Source organism: Hippopotamus amphibius, chromosome 11, assembly GCF_030028045.1.
Source record: "Hippopotamus amphibius kiboko isolate mHipAmp2 chromosome 11, mHipAmp2.hap2, whole genome shotgun sequence".
NCBI lineage: Eukaryota > Metazoa > Chordata > Mammalia > Artiodactyla > Hippopotamidae > Hippopotamus > Hippopotamus amphibius.
This window is the reverse complement of record NC_080196.1, coordinates 37,558,967-37,576,945: the sequence shown is the minus strand read 5'-3', so window position 1 is coordinate 37,576,945 and position 17,979 is coordinate 37,558,967. Positions and strand designations below refer to the sequence as shown.

Below are 17,979 nucleotides of genomic sequence, written 5' to 3'. Positions count from 1 at the left end.
ACACAGATGGATTTCCATTGCTCAATACCTTAAATTGTGTGATAACGTGCTCAGGAGCCAGTCAAATACCTCTCAAGTTTTTCCCTTTGTGGATTTAACTAGTTTATGCATAATCTTCGCTGTATTAATATTCACTGCATATTCCTGGATTATGTGTCACAAAATGATACAAAGGAAGGTGCTGTGTACATTCATTTAACGCAGACATGGCTCTTGCCCTCAAAGGCCTTTCTGTGTGGTGGTGACACAGATAACAACCAAACAATGCCACAAATATATGACTGTAAACAGAGATAAGTCCTCCAAAGGAAAAGCACAGAAGATACAAAATGTGCAGTACAGTCATGATTTAGTTGGGGCTGCAGGTCAGAGAAGATGTCTCTGAGGAGTAATACTTTAAACTGAGGTTTGAAGGATGAGTAGAACAAACAAAACAAGGGTGTGTATGTGTGTGTGTGTGTGTGTACATGTCCCCATGCATGCCATCCCAGGCAGAAGTAAGAAGCAATTTCATGTGCAACGGCCCCGGGGTGGAAGACAGGATGAAAGTAAACACTGAAAGGTCAGTGTTGTTGAAGTAAAGGGAGCAAAGGGGAGAGGAATGTGAAATGTGGCTGCAAACACAGTGAAGGGTCAGAACAGGCAGACTCTTGTAGGTCACATGCAGGATTTCGGTGTTTTCCCAGGAACAACAGGAAGTCAGAAGTCACTGAGGAGTTTTAAGAAAAGTGAAATGGTAAGAACTGTACTTTTAAAAAAGAATATTCTGGCTGCACAGAAAAAGATTTAGAGGGGAGCAAAAAACCTGTTATGATGTCATTTTAGTAGTAGAAAAAAGGGGACAGAGGTTTGGACAAGGATCGCAACAGCAGAGGTGGTGTGAAGTGGTCCAATTCAAGACACGCTTTGAGGACAGAGTCAACAGGATTGAGGGATGAGAAAATGATTACCATCACAGGTAACTTCTAAGTTTCTGGTCTGGGCAACTGTAGGGCTTTTAGAGACATTGACTGATGGGGATCCAGTGGCAGAGAGTGGGTCTGGAGAAAGATGGAGAAGAGGGACTTCCCTGGTGGCTCAGTGGTTAAGAATCTGCTTGCCAATGCAGGGGACATGGGTTTGATTCCTGGCCCAGGAAGATCCCACATACTGCAGAGCAAGTAAGCCTGTGTGCCATAACTACTGAGCCTGCGTGCCACAACTACGGAAGCCCATGCACCTAGAGCCTGTGCTCTGCAACAAGAGAAGCCGCTGCAATGAGAAGCCCACAACCACAACGAAGAGTAGCCTCCACTCGCCACACCTAGAGAAAGCCCGCATGCAGCAACGAAGACCCAACACAACCAATAAATAAATTAATTAATTTTTTAAAAAAGATGGAAAATAATTCAGTTCAGGGCATGTTGAGTTCCGGGCCAGCTGTCAGGTAGGCAATGTGATCAACGAGTGGAGCATTCAGAGAAAAATAAATATGGACGAGTGAAATAAATATGAGTCATCGGCATCTGGATAGCAACTGAAGTGTGGGTGTTGAGATCATCTAGGAAAAAGTATAAAGAAAAAGAGAAGAGGAGGTCCTAGGACAATGCCTTGAGGAATGTCCACATGAAAGGAGGATAATCTGGCCCAAGAAGCCAAGGAGCAGTCAGGAGTTGGGAAGAAGACAAGAGAAGAGAGAGTTTCAGCGAGAGGGTGGTTAATAATGTTGAATGTTGCTGAGAGGTCCAAGAAGATGAAGACTTACACAGGCCTATCAAATTGATCTACACTGAGGTCCATCAATGGGGCAAAAGCCAGATTGGAGTGCGTAGCGGAGTGAGTGGGAGAGAAGGAAAAGGAACGGAAGGGAAGGGAAGGGAAGGGAAGGGAAGGGAAGGGAAGGGAAGGGAAGGGAAGGGAAGGGAAGGGAAGGGAAGGGAGACCGTGAGTGAAGTCAACTTCTTGGAGTAGTTTAGCTTAAAAGAGAGGAAAGTGACAGTAGGTAGACAGGAAGGTTGGATCAAGAGGGAGTATTTTATTTCAAATATGGGAAACTTGAGCCCATTCAAATACTCATAAGAAGAGCCCAGTAAAAAGAGAGAAGTTGTAGATAAAGGAAAAAAATAGGAGAGTTGAGGTCCCTGATATGGTGGAAGGGACTGGAATTGAGAGTACGGTTGGTGAGGTTGGCTCCGGAAGGGACACCTTCTCCACTCTAACAGGAAGGAGGAGAGGATGGGTACAGGTGCAGGCTGGTGTGCAGGTTTGGTAGCAGAGAAGGAAATTGAGGAAGTTCTCATCAACTTGTATATGTAGTAATTAGTTGCAAAAATATATGTTTGTGTGCTCTTAAGGGGCTTGCCATCAAACATAAGTTGCTATTATTAAACAAATTATAGCAAAATTTTACCTAAAGGAAAATCCCTCATTGTACCATTTTGTTTTATTTTGCTCTGGCTTGTTTAATGACTGGCCTTTTAATTTTATATTTCATCATACAGATTTCTCCATTTCTTAATTTTCATTTATTTATTTTTCGGTTGCTGTGCATGGGCTTTCTCTAGTTGCAGCAAGTGGGGGCTACTTTTCCTTGCGGTGCATGGGCTACTCATTGTGGTGGCTTCTCTTATTGCAGAGCATGGGCTCTAGGTGTGCGGGCTTCAGTAGTTGTGGCGTGCAGGCTCAGCTGTTCCATGGCATGTGGGATCTTCCTGTACCAGGGATCAAACACATGTCCCCTGCATTGGCAAGCGGTTTCTTAACCACTGTGACACCATGAAAGTCCTCTCCAGTTTTTTAAAAGTCAGGTTAGTTGAAATTACATTTACAGATGGTAACATTTTAAATTTACCCTTTCTAGGTGTGTAGTACTATGACTTTTGACAAATGTGTACACTTATGTAACCACCACTAAAATCATGATATAGAATATTTAGATCACCCTTAATACCTCCCTCTTGTTCCTTTTCACAGTTTCCTCTCCTACCAGCAACCTTAGCAACTACGTCCCCCGCCCCCTCCGCCACACACACACACACACACACACACACACACAGTGTTCATTCCCTCCAGGCAGCTTTGTTTATGTGGTCTCCTTCGTCTTACAATGGTACCTTCCTCCTCGTGACATCTTTTCAGGTTTAGTTAGCTTGCTCAGTGAGTGATGTCTGCAATGACTTCCCCCATTCCTACATAACAATTTAGCTTTTCATTATCATAGATTGTGAGCAAATAATGTATTAAACCATGTGTAATAAACTAATATTAGATTTAAAAACATGGAGTTGAAAGTGCGCATAGATAGCATTTAGTCACAAGATAGCATTTACACATAAAAGAGCCATTAAAACCTAATATAAGTAGAATTAAAAGTATAATCAATGTTTTACAATTCTCAGTGTCCATTTGTTCTTTCCACTAAAACTTTCTCTTATTCTCTGTTTTATACATATACATATATGTGTGTATAAATGTGTATATGTGTGCATGTATCTTATTTCCCCAATAAAACTGTAACTCCTTGTAATTATTTCCCATATCCTATATCCCTGAACCCCCCAAAACACATATTAAAATGATTAGCATCCAGTAGGTACTCACTAAATTCAGGTTGAAGGATTAACTCATTTGTAAAAATAAACTAAAGGAAATAAGTCAGAGAAAGACCAATACTGTATGAAATCACTTATTTGTACAAAATAAAAAAGTGGAACTCATAGAGTAGGTTGGTGGTTGCCAGGGGCTGGAGGGTAGGGGAAATAGGGAGATGTAGGTCAAAGGATCCAAACTTCCAGTTATAAGATGAATACATTCTGAAGGCCTAATGTACAGCATGGTTACTATAGTTAACAATACTGTATTGTATTCTTGAAAATTGCCTACAGGGTAGATGTTAAAGGTTCTCATCACACATAGAAACAGAAACGTAACTATGTGAGGTGATGGAGGTGTTAACTGACCTTATCATGGTAATCATTTCACAATATATACCTATATTAAATCACCACACTGTACTCTTTAAACTTACACAATGTTACATGTCAATTGCATCTCAATAAAGCTGGAGAAAAAAGAGAAAAGAAAAGCAAAGGATCAGATGTTTGTAAATTTACTTTGGGCAAACTTGAGCCCATGAGATCCAATTCAGTTCCATCTCAGAAAGAAAATGTTTCTATGGGGAAAATATTCTACTCATTTAGACTTGGGCCAGGAAATAAAGTTTTCATCCTAGCCAGAGGCCTAAGGGCTTTAAAAAAACAAACAAACAAACAAAAAAAACGAAGGAAGAATGAGGTACGCATTCAGTGAATCAATCAGAATTAAATCTTCACCCAAGAAGTTTTGTATAAACACTAACTTGGCTATACAGCCTTCATCCAGCTGTCTCTTTTCAAATTTACACAGGCAAAAAAAAAAAAAAAAAAGGATGTAAACTAAAAATATCCCAATAACTGCAGGCTGACATCTGAAATCCTCTTCAGTTGAAGCATCCAAGTCAATACAACAAATATTTACATTAAGTACTGAAATTCTAGGAAAAAGTTCCAAAAAATGCGATAGGGCTAGGTATTCACAGACAGCTCCAAACTGTCCAATGCATACTACACAGAATACATTATCTATTAAATATCTGTTTTCTGATGTCCTTCACAGAATCCCTGTTGGGAATGTCCTCACACCATGCCAGTCAGCATAAGCCCAGGAATCAGCAGGACAGAGAAGCAGACGAGGCTAGAACATTCCTGCTACTCTGTCCTGCCACGCTGTGGGACACTTCCTCTCTGCTACACCACTGTTCCCCTCCCACCCTCACCACCTGGGAGTCTGGGTGCAAGGGGCGGAATGAAGCTGATTCCCCTTCAGGAGTAAGGGTCCAGGGGCCCCAGAAGACAAGGAAGCACAGATGATGTTAAACGGCAGAGCCACAGTAGGGGTGAAATTTAATTTCTCTCTTTTACTTTGACGGGATGAAGGAGTCTTAAATCTGACGAATTTTAAGTTGTACCATTATTGATCTAGCTAATTATGCCAAAACATAACTGCAACAACAATATAACAGAAACAATAACAACAAACCCCCCCGCACATTATCTGAATAGTCCTCCCTGTCAGCATGAACAAACACCGAAGTCACTGGCTGGCTGTGAAACTCTCTGCTTGGCTTTGGCAGAGTGGGTGCAGTTTGCAATATGAGCTTTCACCAACTGCTGGTCAGAAATCATTAATGAGATGTAATGCCAGATAGTACATGTAACTTGACAGCAGAGAAGTGATTTCATTGCAGATTGTTGAAATTTACTTACTAGCACATGAACTGCTTTTACATGATTCCTGAGCTCAAAATGAATCATCACTAACTCTGCAGTCTCATGTTTTATTCATATCTCCTCAAAATACTTATACATTGCATCATAGTTACTCCTGCTCATCACTGCCACTAAAGTGTGAACCCGTTGAGAGCTAGATCTAGGTTTTGTTCATCTTTGTGTTCCTTTCAGGGCCTAGGATACAGTTGTGTGACTACTAGGTGAATAATAAATGCTGAATGAGTGAATGACTGAACCAACAGCCCAGAAAAACCAATCCAAAATCTAACAATCTGTCAGTATTTTAAATCTGTTGTCACAATTTTATGTCTCATGATTCTACCCTCAAACTCCTGTGACTGGCAAATTTGCTTGTTGTCAGTAACTTTTAAACAGAAACATCTGTTTGTGTAATAAATGGCAAGTTAGTAAAAGATGTAATGTAAATATAACACAATATTAAATATCAGAAAGAAGGTATAACAAAATTTGCTTATTATTGTTGCTTATACTTCATAGAATTTTTCTTTTTGTGAAAGTATAGTCTGTAGTGGTCTTTTTAAGAGATGATGCAGCACAGTAATTTTCTATCTGAAAGTTTGTATGTCTGAAAAATGGCTTTATTTCATCTTCACCTTTGAATATTAATCTGGCTAGATACAGAAATTTCCATTCACAGTTCTTTTTTGTTTTGTTTTGTGTTTCAGCACTAGAAGTTCTTGTTTCCAGAGCTGTTGATGAGAAGCCTTCTCTAAATCAGATTCTTGGTTGCTAATAATTTTCTTCTCTGATAACTTCTAGGATTATTTTCTATCTGCTGAGGTTCTAAAATTTTTCTACAATATTATTATACTACTTGACACATGGTAACCCTTTCATTCTGAAGTCCTATGTCTTTATTTTTTTAGTTCCAAAAAATAGGTTTTATTTCTTTAACTATTGGCTCCCCTGCATTATCTCTATTTCTTCTCCATAAACTCCTTTTTGTTAGATATTGGTAAATTTAGAGCTATTCTCTATGATTCTTTTCTATCTCTTTACCCTTTCCTCTTGTATTCTGGAAGAATTCCTTAGCCCCCACCTTCCTGGCTCACTGATTTGCCCTTCTGTGTTTTCATTCTGCCTGTTGGCTACCATTAAGTTCTTAATGGCCACAAGTACATTTTTTCATTTTCAAGATCTCTTGATCCTGTTGTTGTTTCATGGATGGAATGCCATGTTTTATATCTCTAAAGATATTAACACTTCCCTTGCTTAGCTCCGAAGCTCTCCAAGCTGTAGGTGCTTGTTCTTGTCTTTCTCCACGTTGGCTGTCCTCATATTTCTAGTCACTCCCAACGGTGAGCTCACGTTTCCTAGACTCTTAGCTCTCTCAGCTTGGGCAGCCAGTCTCGGGTGAGAGACTGAAGCAGCTGTGGGTGCTTGTGTTCCTTACTGTTTTCAGTGAGAACAGGAGATGGGCAGAGCTGGAGACAGCAGCTGGTGTCCAGAGCTTGTGCAGTCCCTCTTTGTCCTGAGCATCATCCGCTACCTGGGGCCCTTCCCTATTTTCCCATCCTAAATGCTGACCTAAACACCAGGGGAAGAAGGGAAGAAAAAGTGCACAGGGGTTCATAGGAGCAAACTCCTGCCACTACAAGAGCTCTACCAAACCTCAGTGGCTGTTCCCAGCCCTCTCCTGCTCCAGGGTGTCACCACTTCCAGGCATGGGACCTTAGTGGTGCTGCACCATGACTTGGTCTATCCTCTTCTCTTGCCCATCTCAACCCCATTGTTCAGTCTCTCAGGAATTCCTTGAAGCTTCTAGTCCCTTGTGCAGTTTACTTCTCATTCTTGGGTGTGGCTAGAGATTCAGATTTTTAAAATATCAGTTCTATAATCCCCTAGATTTGGAGGGAAACTGCAGCATATGCTTACTTGTTCTGACATCTTCAACCACCACATTCAAAATCTTACCCTTAAACTGAGACTTCTGAGCAACAGAGTACACAGGAATTAGAGAAAACACCAGTACTTATGTGATATGTCGGTCATTTCTCTGTTTGCTCTTAGATCCAATTTTCACTTTTCCCTTGTTTGACTCTGCATCACAGAAAACTACATTCCCTGACCCTTTTAACAACTGGCTTCTGGGTAAGTTGTTCGGCCAATGGGAGGCACGGGTGGAGACTGGAAGAGGAGATGAGGGAGAAGCCAGGGCTCCCTGCTGGGATGATGCCTCTATAGCATCCATGGCTCTTCAGAGGCCCCAGCTTCCATTCCGTCAGGCAGCACTCATCTTGTCCAGATCCTGTTGGCTGGCACCAGTCTCTGGCTTTGGTAATACAACCTTCTATTGATGTCCCTCCAGTCCTAGAAGTGTAGGACCTACTCCTGTTGCTCTGATCTCTGCGGTGCTGCAGCACCCCACAGTACCATATCATGTACAATAAATTTCCTATATTAAATTCCTGCTGTTGAGAGGCCTAGAATAGTTTTGTTTTCTTGGCTGGATCCTGATTTGAAGATCAAAATTCTGAAGAGACATCTTCAAAAATAATATTGGGTAAGTCCTTTCTTTGAGGGGAAGGGAACACCATAGTGAAGGAATTTTAAACTTGGGTTTCTCAGTATCTAAGATATCCCAAGTTATTTCAAGGGGTGATATGAAATTCTTGAAAATGTGAATTTTGGCAGTATATTTCACCTTAATCCCATATATGCCATAAAGCAGTAAGGAAAGCCTTAAGGGCCTATCATATTATCATATTCTAGAATCAGGAAATGATATCCTAGAGGAGGAGGACTTTGAGTATAACAGAAGCCTTGCTTAAAGCTTTTCAAGCTTTAGATCTAATCAGGGGCAGCCATGAACTTGTTTAAGGAAAACACTTTCGTTATCTGTTAGTTACCATTTTCTCTGTTGAGAGAGTTATGTGAAATGACAGTAAACCTTTAGAAAAATCTTGTGTAGCTGTGTTATTCCGAAATAGAGAACACCACTGCCTTCTAAGCCTAATCCATTATTATCACTCCACGAATGCCTAATAAGCCGCACAGAAACAACAGGAGAGCCCGCCACTGTGGCCCATGATCAGAGAGAGTGAGAGCCACGCTGCGCCCCTGGTATGCCATGTGGCTGCAAATCTAACGGCTCTGAAAGATGCTGCACTTGTATGGAGCCCTGAATACCTGCTTTCATTCCCATTTTGAGTGTCTGAACTGTAATATATGGGCCATCTATTTATTAAAGGAGAGAGCTTACTTTGGCATGGGATAAATTGGTGCTTGCAGCAAGATGCTGTTTAATACAAAGGACGTTTCTTGAATTCCTTTCAGCTCTGAGATCCACAGCTTAAGCGTGTTTGGTGTATATATTTAAAAATTGCGTGACTATTATACAATCCCTTTTCTTCAGCTGACATGAGAATGACATTCCCACCCTCTCTATGCTCTGCTCTTTACTTGCGCAAGGCTGAGGAGGCAAAAACACTGCCAGCCTTATCCAGCTTTTCATGGAAAGCCGCCACTCTTAACTGGCGCCTAAATGCAATTTCAGACCGTCCCAGGAGAACTTCATGCTTTGAGGTGAATTCATAACATTAGGGCCAACAAAGAAGTTAACACAAACTTGCACGGCTAAAGAAAAAGAAAGAGTCTGCAGGCTTACTGAAGGATCTCTGCTTCTGTGAGTGCCTCTGTCCTCTGCTCCCCAGTGACAATGGCCAGTTCATCCTTCAGCTCCTGGATTTCCTTTTGTAGGCGTATAATCATCTACAAACGGCAAGGCGGGAGCGTAAATGTCAACTCCTCACTGAGGGGGACTACGTGACAGAGAACATGCATCTTCTAAAGTTATGAACAAAAATGTACAGAGAATGATATACATGACACTCTTGTACTTACCACCCAGTCTTGTTAAATCTTAATATTTTGTCACAATACTTCTAGGATTTTTCTTAACAAAGTGTTACTGATGGAACTGGTGTCCCTTATTCCTGTTCCCCTTCTGTCCTTCCTGGGGTGATCACTATCCTGCATTTAGTGGGTAGCATTTCCCTGCATGTTTTATACATTTATTCCATATGTACACATGTGACTGTAAATGATATCACTTTGCATGCCTTACCCTTTATGTAAATGTTACCATACTGCATGTAACTGCAACTTGTTTTTTTTCCTCACACTATGTTTTTGAGATTATTTATATTGCTTTATGTGGCTCTAGTTCATGAATTTTCATGGATATACAGTATTTCAGTAAAGGAATATATCACCATTTAGGAATCTATGTCTCCTGTTGATGGACACTTAGGATTTTTACTTTTGCTATTAAAAACAGTGTTGCTGTGAACATTATAAATCTCTGGGCACATAAGGGAGAGTTTCTCTGTAGTGTGCACTTAGAATTGTGTGTTTGTAGAGGAAGTGCATCTTCCCTTCGTTATATATTGCCAAACTGCGTAAATTCCTGTTTCTCCGCATTTTTGTCACTGCGTATGCAGTATTGCCAGACACTTTAATTTTGCCAGTCTGGTAGGCATAAAACGGTATCTTATCTAGTTCTAATTTGTATTTTCATGATTATTAGTGAGGTTGATCATCTTTGTATATGTATATGTATACGTATACATATGGGTTTCCTCTTCTGTGAATTATATATTCACCGTCTTGGCCATGTTTCAGTTGAGTTGTTTTTCTTTTCCTTATTAATTTGCAGGTTTCTTTACATATTCAGGATGTGAACCCTTTGTTAGTTTTATGCAATGCATATGTTTTCTCCCAATCCATGTAATGTTTTTCACCTTGTGGTGTTCCTTTTGTTAAATGAAAGTTTTAAATTTCAATATAATTTCATTATCAACGCCTTTTGTTATGAGTTGTATTTTTGTGTCTTCTTTAAGAAAACCTATCTTACCTAAAGCCATAGCAATATTTTCCTATATGTTCTTATAAAGGCTTTAAAGTTTTGCTTTTTACATTTAGGTTGATTTTATTTTGCAGGAAGTGTGAGATATGGATCTAATTTTAATTTTTTCATGCAAGATTTGCTATTATAACAATTCTGTTATATAGTTCCACATATAAAATGTGTCTTTTTCTGGGCTGTTGGTTAAAAACATTTGTTTACTTGACTATATGTATAGTAGTACCACACTGTTTTAATTACTACAGCTTAAGAAATTTTAGTGTCTAAATAGAATAAGCCCCTTCCATCTTGCTCTCTTCCAAAAGAGACTTGGCTATTCTTGATCATTTGCTTTCTCATAAAAATTTTAGACTTGGCTTGTAAAATTCTACCAAAGGCCCTCCTCAGATTTTAGCTGGAAATAAAGTTGAGTAAAAGGTTAATTTGATAAGACATTACAGCAATGCTAATGAATCACTACATCCGTGAACGTGGTGTGGCTTTCCACCAATTCCTTTCAAGACAGATTTACAGTTCTCTCTATAAATATCTTATATGTCTTTAATTAGTTTTTGTCCCTAGAATTTTAAAGTTTTGTTGCTATTATAAATGGAATTTTTATAAAATTGCATTTTCTAATTATTGGCTTTTGATGTACAGGAAGGCAATTCATTTTTATGAATGGATTAATTTTCTGACTATTATTTTGGTTATCTGTTTATCTGCTATTAGACACTCTTGGATGTTCTATGTGAGCAATCAAATTGTCCACAAGTAATGACAGATATTCTTCTTATCAAATCCTCATAAATTAAAAAAATGTCTCTTTCCTGAGAACCTCCAAGTACAGTGCTTAAGACATTCTTGTCTTATTCCTTCTAACATTTCACCTTTAAAATGTTTGCTGTAGTTTTTCATCGACATCCTTAATCACTCTAAGGAAGTTCACTTACATTCATAGTTTGATGAGTCTTTTCAAACTATGGATGAATGTTTGATGTTATCAAACACTTTTTCTGCATCTAGTGATGTGATCATTTAATTTTTTCTTTTAATGTGATGAATCACCTTAATTCATGTGATTTTACTTTTTTTAGGAACTACTACAGATACACAAAAATGTATAAATAATACCTTGTACCTACGACTTAGCTTAAGAAATAAAACATTACAGACTCTTGTGAAGACCTCGCCCCACAGAGCCTTCCCTAAATGAATTCCCCATTACCACTACCCTAAATTTGGTGTTTATTTTTCCCATTCAGTTGTATTTTGGGTGGTTTTGAGGACAATTTTTCAACTGTCGCTTGTGCTTCAGAAAAGCTCTGTACATAAAATAATGAACAGTAATGTCAGTTTTTAGAAGCAATTATAAAGGAGATCAGGAAACAACACTTGTCAATTACCAGATTATTCTGCACCAGGAAGACCTCAACATTTGTTCAATTATCAGCTATTAGCTTTTGACTCCTGATTTCTCATTTCTTTAAATCTCTCACAGACCTACAACAAATACATGATAATGTTCATCTTTCTTAAATTCCCCAGGTTCCTTCAAAGAAAAGTCTCTCTAGCCAAATTTGAAGGAAAGAAAACCCCCAATGTCTAATATGTTTATTTTCCTTCAATTATGAAGTAATTTTTGCCGTCAGGCTAATAAGCCCATTCTTATCTTTCTTATTCTGTGCAGTAATATTACAGGGCTGCTAGCAGGATAGGAATAGCAGAAGAACTCATCCTAGGAGTTCAGTTCCACTTTACTTAAGCCTTTGAATTGTGTCTGCTTTTTCCAGTGGGGGCACCGTGTGATGCTGGTATCTGACCAGGGACTGGACTGGAAATGGATGCTGCCTCACCCACTGGTTTCTCCAGAAGAGAATTCTGTCAGGGGAGCTTGGGCTCCCTGAGGCAAGCAGGACAATACAGTCAGCCCCATTATTCCTTTGTCCTCCTTTTCCTCTACCCTCCAATGGAATGATTTCAGGGAAGGAAGGGCATACACTCAAGAGGAAGTAATTAATATGGGTAACAGTGAATCTGAGATTTTCTTTGTTTGGAATTTGAGAAACTCATAAATGAAGCACTGTTGGTACGATTTCACATCTGTTTTATAACTCATATCACCAAGCTTACACCAGCTTATTTTCTAGAGAAAAAAAAAATTTTTTTAAGGTGAGTGATTTGCAAAGTAACATAATCTTAATTTTGGAGCTTTACAAAATTGAAATACTTTATTTCAATTTTGGCGCAAGTTAATTCCTTGTTGCATTTTATTTGTAGAAGACTAATGAAACAGAGAAAAGAAAAAATACCTGCATTTATAAGTAGCTGCATCATGTAACTTGCAAATATCTTTCCTTTAAAAAAAGCACTTTTATAAAGAAGAATTCGTTGTTATAAAACTAGAGGCTTGGCCATTTTTCCAACAAAAAAAAATGGATCAAATCAACTACTAACTTTATAAAATCTCTAGAATAAGTAACAGAACAGTTATGCAAAATACTGTTCTATTTAGTAACCAGTAGGACTTCTTTTTCTCGATAAGCATTTATAAAAGATGGTCTATTATTATTGTCTTTAGAAAGTTAAACTGATGTTTTAAAAGGCTATGACCTGCCTATAAATATAACTGTGTATGATTCTGTGTGTCTCTCCAGGACTCACTGTGCATCTAAGTGATGGAGTAAAGGGGTGAGGGGGGTAGGTAAGAGCACAGGCCCTGGAGTCTGACTGTCTGTGTCTGGGTCCTGCTCTGCTACCTATTAGTACCGCGACACGTCAAATCGCTAAGTATTTCTGCACTTCAGTTTTGTCATCTGTAACGTAGAGGAAGAGATGGCATCTATTCATGAGGTCGTTGTGAGAATTAAATGGTTTTATACATTTCCAGTATTTAGAACATTATGGGGAATGAGTGCCCCCCAAGCTTTAGCTAATCTTTGATACACTTTGATTTTTTTTTAACATAGTTAAAAGGTGCTTACCAATCTGGGATCGATTTCTTCATTAAGAACAGCTTCATTCTTTATGAGTGCCACTCGTTGTGCAAATCTGCAGGTAGATATAGATTCCTAAGAAAGCAAGATAAGTCCTTAAAGTGTTACGGCATAGAGAGAGATAACAATTTCTGTCCACAGGAAAAACATGTACACCTAGAGTTATGTGCATAAAACACAACAGGGAAACATGCTTCTAAATTAGGAAGCTTTGCCCTAGAACATTATTTTTCATTAAAATTTTGTTTGGGCTTACTAAAATGACCAATGCCCAGAGTGCGGAAGATCCTGAGGTCCTAAGTGGCAATTGGTAAGTGCTTTTCGACTACTGATTTGTCAAACCAGAACCATATATATAAACCAGAATCACAGCAGGTACCAAAATTCATAAGCATCAAAGGGTACAAGATAAATATTTGTAACAGGCCAAAAAGAGAGGCTTTTCAAGGCATCTTACTTTTCAAGGCATCATTGGGGCTTGGCCTTGTTTGGGGAGGTACTCTGCCACTTTCTGTTTTCCTCTTTTAGAGAAAGTCTGAATCCCAAACACTAAACCAAAATGCTTGGAGCATCAGCTGGCTCTAAAGCAACCCGGGACAGCCATTTGGCAGCCAGCCCCTGCCAAGGCGTCCTGGGTGCTGTGCCCAGGGACATGTCTAGAGACACATCTCGGAGATGTCACCAAGGCAGCTAAGCAATCAGGAGCCAAACGGATCAGCAGAAGCTGATGGGCCTCCTCCCTCATGTCTCTGGCCGAGGTAAATAATCCAACAGCAGGTCTTCTAAAGCTTGTGTATGAGGTTTTCTGTGAACCATCCAGTGTTATGTGAAGTCCTTTCTCAAATGGGGGAACTACAGTGCTGGCAAATAACCGACAGCTGTGAACCCTGGCGGGCCTTTACCTCTGAAGGCATACCCTAGCCCAGCTGAAACGATGGGAACCCCCCCTGGACCTGCAACTCCATCTCACAAACTAGCAATAAAAGCTCAGACTGAGACCTCCAGAAAGAAGCAGCAACATACGTCGATATTCCTCTTCTCTAAAGAAAGCGTGGCAATCATGGTCGTCATACAGTTCCCTCCCAGGCTGTCTCTCAGGACACTGGTCATCATGGAGTTCCGATACGGGATGTGTGAGCGGTGCTTTTCTGAGAGGGCAATGATGACCTGTGGTGAGGGAGAAAAAGAAGAGCGTTAACCTAGCAGAAAATGCACACCCGACAAACAACTGAGCTGCGACGGCAATAAGGATAAAAAATGCAGTGACCCCCAAAACTTGGGGTCAGAATAAACAACTTAAAATATTCAGTACAGTAACAGTGAAGATGGGATGAAGCGAATGTAGCAAAAACATACCATGATGAACCTGTAATTTCTGGACAGATGATATAACTTGTATGGAATTGGATACATTATTACTCTGTTTTCAGTCACTGGGAAATTTACATAAAAACTCAAGAGTAAATCATGCCAGATTTTAAAAATCCTACCAAAATTGGTCTGTATGCCTCAGCTTCGAGGTAAAAGAGGCAGAACAGTAAATGAAACTCACAAGACACAACAGACCCCAGATTCTGGCACCAGACTGTCCAGGTCCAGATTCTAGCCATACCAGGGCATGCCACTCACCATCTCTGCCTCAGTCTCCTCATCTGTAAAACATGGAAAAGATAGTATCTACCTATGAGTAGCTGGGATGATTAGAAGACTTAAAATATACAAATTAGTTTGAGTAAAACAGCCCATAATCAGTGCTGTCTATGTGTTTGCTTTCAGTGTAAGTGATGGAGGAAGTACACCTTGGTTCAATTAGAGCCTGCTCATCTTGCTCCTCAGGAGTGTCCTAGGTACTTAATAGGAAGATAGCAGATGGATGGATGGGAGGTGAATGAAAGGCTGCTGTGGGCTGTCCCCAAGAGGAGCCCCCAGGGGTTCAGGGGTTTCTGGGGAAGATGAATCCAGTGCCGGGACACCCACTGCAAAGCAACAGGAATAAGTCAGCCACAGATGTGATGTGTGACTTTAGGGGTATCACAAGGCCTTGGCTCCTAAAAACTGCCAGCACCTGCCATTGTTCTAGTCTTCCCTCCTCCCAGATGTGTAATTCCCATCATCAGAACTTTTTCTACTCCTTTAGTTTACAAAATAAATGGGAGTATTGTTTTTGAAGACCGTTTTTTGCAAAATCATGTAACAATACCACTAGTCTTGCTTTAAACTAATGACCAAAGGTTTTACTATAAACCAGAAATCCTGTGAGATTCTCTCAAAAACCACTTTTCCACTCCCAGAAACGGGCCTTCGCACCTTACCGTTTTGTTTCAGACATCTACCCAGCCTCCTCTCCCCGCCTTCAGTCTCAGCTGATGGCCACATGCCCTTCTAGGTGTAAGCAGCCTACCTGCCCCATTCCTAAATCCCCCACATGTTCCACTCTCCCTGCTGTTACTGTCCTGCTCCTGCCCAAGTCCAGCCCTCCGTCCCCTCCCTCTTCTCTCACCTACTTTGCTCCTACAATTAACCCCTCTCTTTGCATTAATTTCTCTCACCTGGATCACTCCCTTCCGGCAAGACCATGACAGTACTAAACTAAGATGGCTCTTGCCAAGGTCATCAGCAGCCCCACTGAACCAAAAGCACTGACTGCTATCTTACTAGGCCTCTGATTTGAGTGAGGCATCAACATAGGTATTCACTGCCTCCTTTAGGAAACACTTCATTCACTTGGTAATCAGGACATCGCACTTTTCTGATTTTTATCTTTTCTTAAAAACTAGATAATGCATGCTTCCTTTTCTTCTTCCCAAATTATATATTGAAGTGCTCCAAGGCTCAGTCCTGGATCCTCTTCTCTTTCTTATCTACACTCTCTCCCTGTGTAATCTCATCCAATCCCCCGGCTTTAAATACATTCATATCATGATGTCTCCTCAATTTATAGCATCAGCTTCAACCTCTTCCCTGAGCTACTATCCTTGTGGCAATTCTGCATCTCCCCCCCGGATGTCTGTTTCTGACATTCTCTCCCCTCTACCCCCCAAGGCTGATTCTTTCTCAGGCTTTACCCATCATTATTGATGGTACCACCATTCACCTAGTGGCTCAGTCCAAAGCCCTAGGCATCATTCTTGAATTCCCCTCACCTCTAACATCCAATTTCTACTAGGTTTACCTACAAAACATACCCAGAATCGGACCACTTTTTCCCACCTCTTTTGCCATCACTCCAGTTCAAGCTACCATTGTCCCTTCCTTGGACAACCGCTCAAGGCTCTGAATCAGTCTCCTTGCTTCTCCTTTTGCCCTCCCATGGTCTCCTCTCTGCATAGCAGCCAGAGAAATATTTATAAAAATGTAAGTAACATCAAATCATTGTCCTGCTTACAACCTCCTGTTGCACTTGGTATAATGACCCAACCCCTGTGTGATCGGGTTCCTGTCTACCTATCCGACCTCATCTCCAATGGTGCTTTCCTGGCCCACACTGGCCTCGCTGTTGCTTCACCATGCCTGTCTTCACCCCAGGTCAGAGCCTTTGACATTATTTCTTTTACCTGGGATGCTCTTGCCCCAGATTTGCTTACAGCTTCCTGCTTCTCATCAATCAAATCTTTGCTCAAGTTTTATTTCCTCACAAGGGCTTTCCCTGAATCCCCTATCAAAAGTAACACCCCGATATCCAGGCTTTTACTCTATTTTATTTTTCTTCTGGTACTTACCACTATTGGAAATTTTATTTATTCACTTGTTTGTTATCTGCTTCTCTACTAGAGTTTCTGCTCCACAAGGCAGGAAAAAAGGACTTTCGCTTGTTGGTGGCTCCATCGCCATGCCAAGAACAGCACCCAGCACCCAGCACATGTGACAGAAACTAAGTTGTCTCCCTCAGCTCTGATGACAGCATCCATTTTATTCTGCTTCCTAAAAAATTACATTTCCTAGCCTCTCTTACAGCTCATGGTTTGCATGAGACCTAGCTCTGTCAAGCAGACACCCTGTGTGGGATTTGGAGGTAAGTAATAAGAGGTGGTGGCCGTAAGGAGGAAGACCACATTTGTAGGAGAGTGGTGTGGCAAAGGCATGTGGTTCTTGTTAGGCAGCTACAGGGAAGTTTCTGGAATCTAGGACTCAATGTCCTAAGTGCCAAGTAGGGATAACAGCAGTGTTTTACAGAGCAGTTCAGTGGTGTGGTTAGAAGTGTCTCTTGGTTGCTCTGCTCCCAGCTGGGTAGTACCCAAGCCCAGTTTTCTAATTTTTCTTGAGATTCTTTATGTTTAATAAACTCTGTGCTGCTTAAATTAGCTAGAGTGAATTTCCCAGTTTGCAACTAAGAAATCTGACTCATCAACATATGCTCAACACTTTTTGTTAAATGAATATGAATGAATGGATGAGTGGATTAATTAGTTTTACCTAGGAAGGCAGTGGGAGGGGCGTTAGAAGTGAATGATATTTGGGAGAACTAAGTTTCAATGTAATTGGAAAGAAAGTGAGAAATACAGTGGACCCAAGTCTGAGTGGCAAGGTGGTAGCATGGGGTGCTGAGCAGAACTCCAGACCCTAAGAGCCAAGAGGACACATATCTGAAACAGGGAAGGAAGGCCCAAATACCAAATACCAGACCAAACAGGGGCTGCTCTGACAGATATGCAGAGAGGGTGGCATTATTGTTCATAAATCATAATTAAAGACCTAACAATTTTCTAAGTACTTTCAAGTTCTTTCATAAAACAAATGTCACTATTTTTTCCTGCCCTAGGAAACAATATTGCTGTCTTTTTAACAGTTTTATTGACAACTTAGATGACAT

The 17,979-nt window shown here is 40.4% G+C and overlaps 1 protein-coding gene across 1 annotated transcript in view; it reads right to left on the bottom strand.

The window, feature by feature from the left end:
* KIF6 (kinesin family member 6) overlaps nt 1-17,979 on the bottom strand; it is a 363,044-nt gene that overhangs the window by 214,338 nt on the left and 130,727 nt on the right. Inside the window, exons 8-10 of the mRNA XM_057698188.1 lie at nt 14,193-14,336; nt 13,158-13,244; nt 8,935-9,038 (exon numbers count right to left, since the gene is read on the bottom strand). Coding sequence (XP_057554171.1) covers nt 8,935-9,038; nt 13,158-13,244; nt 14,193-14,336 — 335 coding nt within the window. The remainder of the gene's footprint in view (nt 1-8,934; nt 9,039-13,157; nt 13,245-14,192; nt 14,337-17,979) is intronic.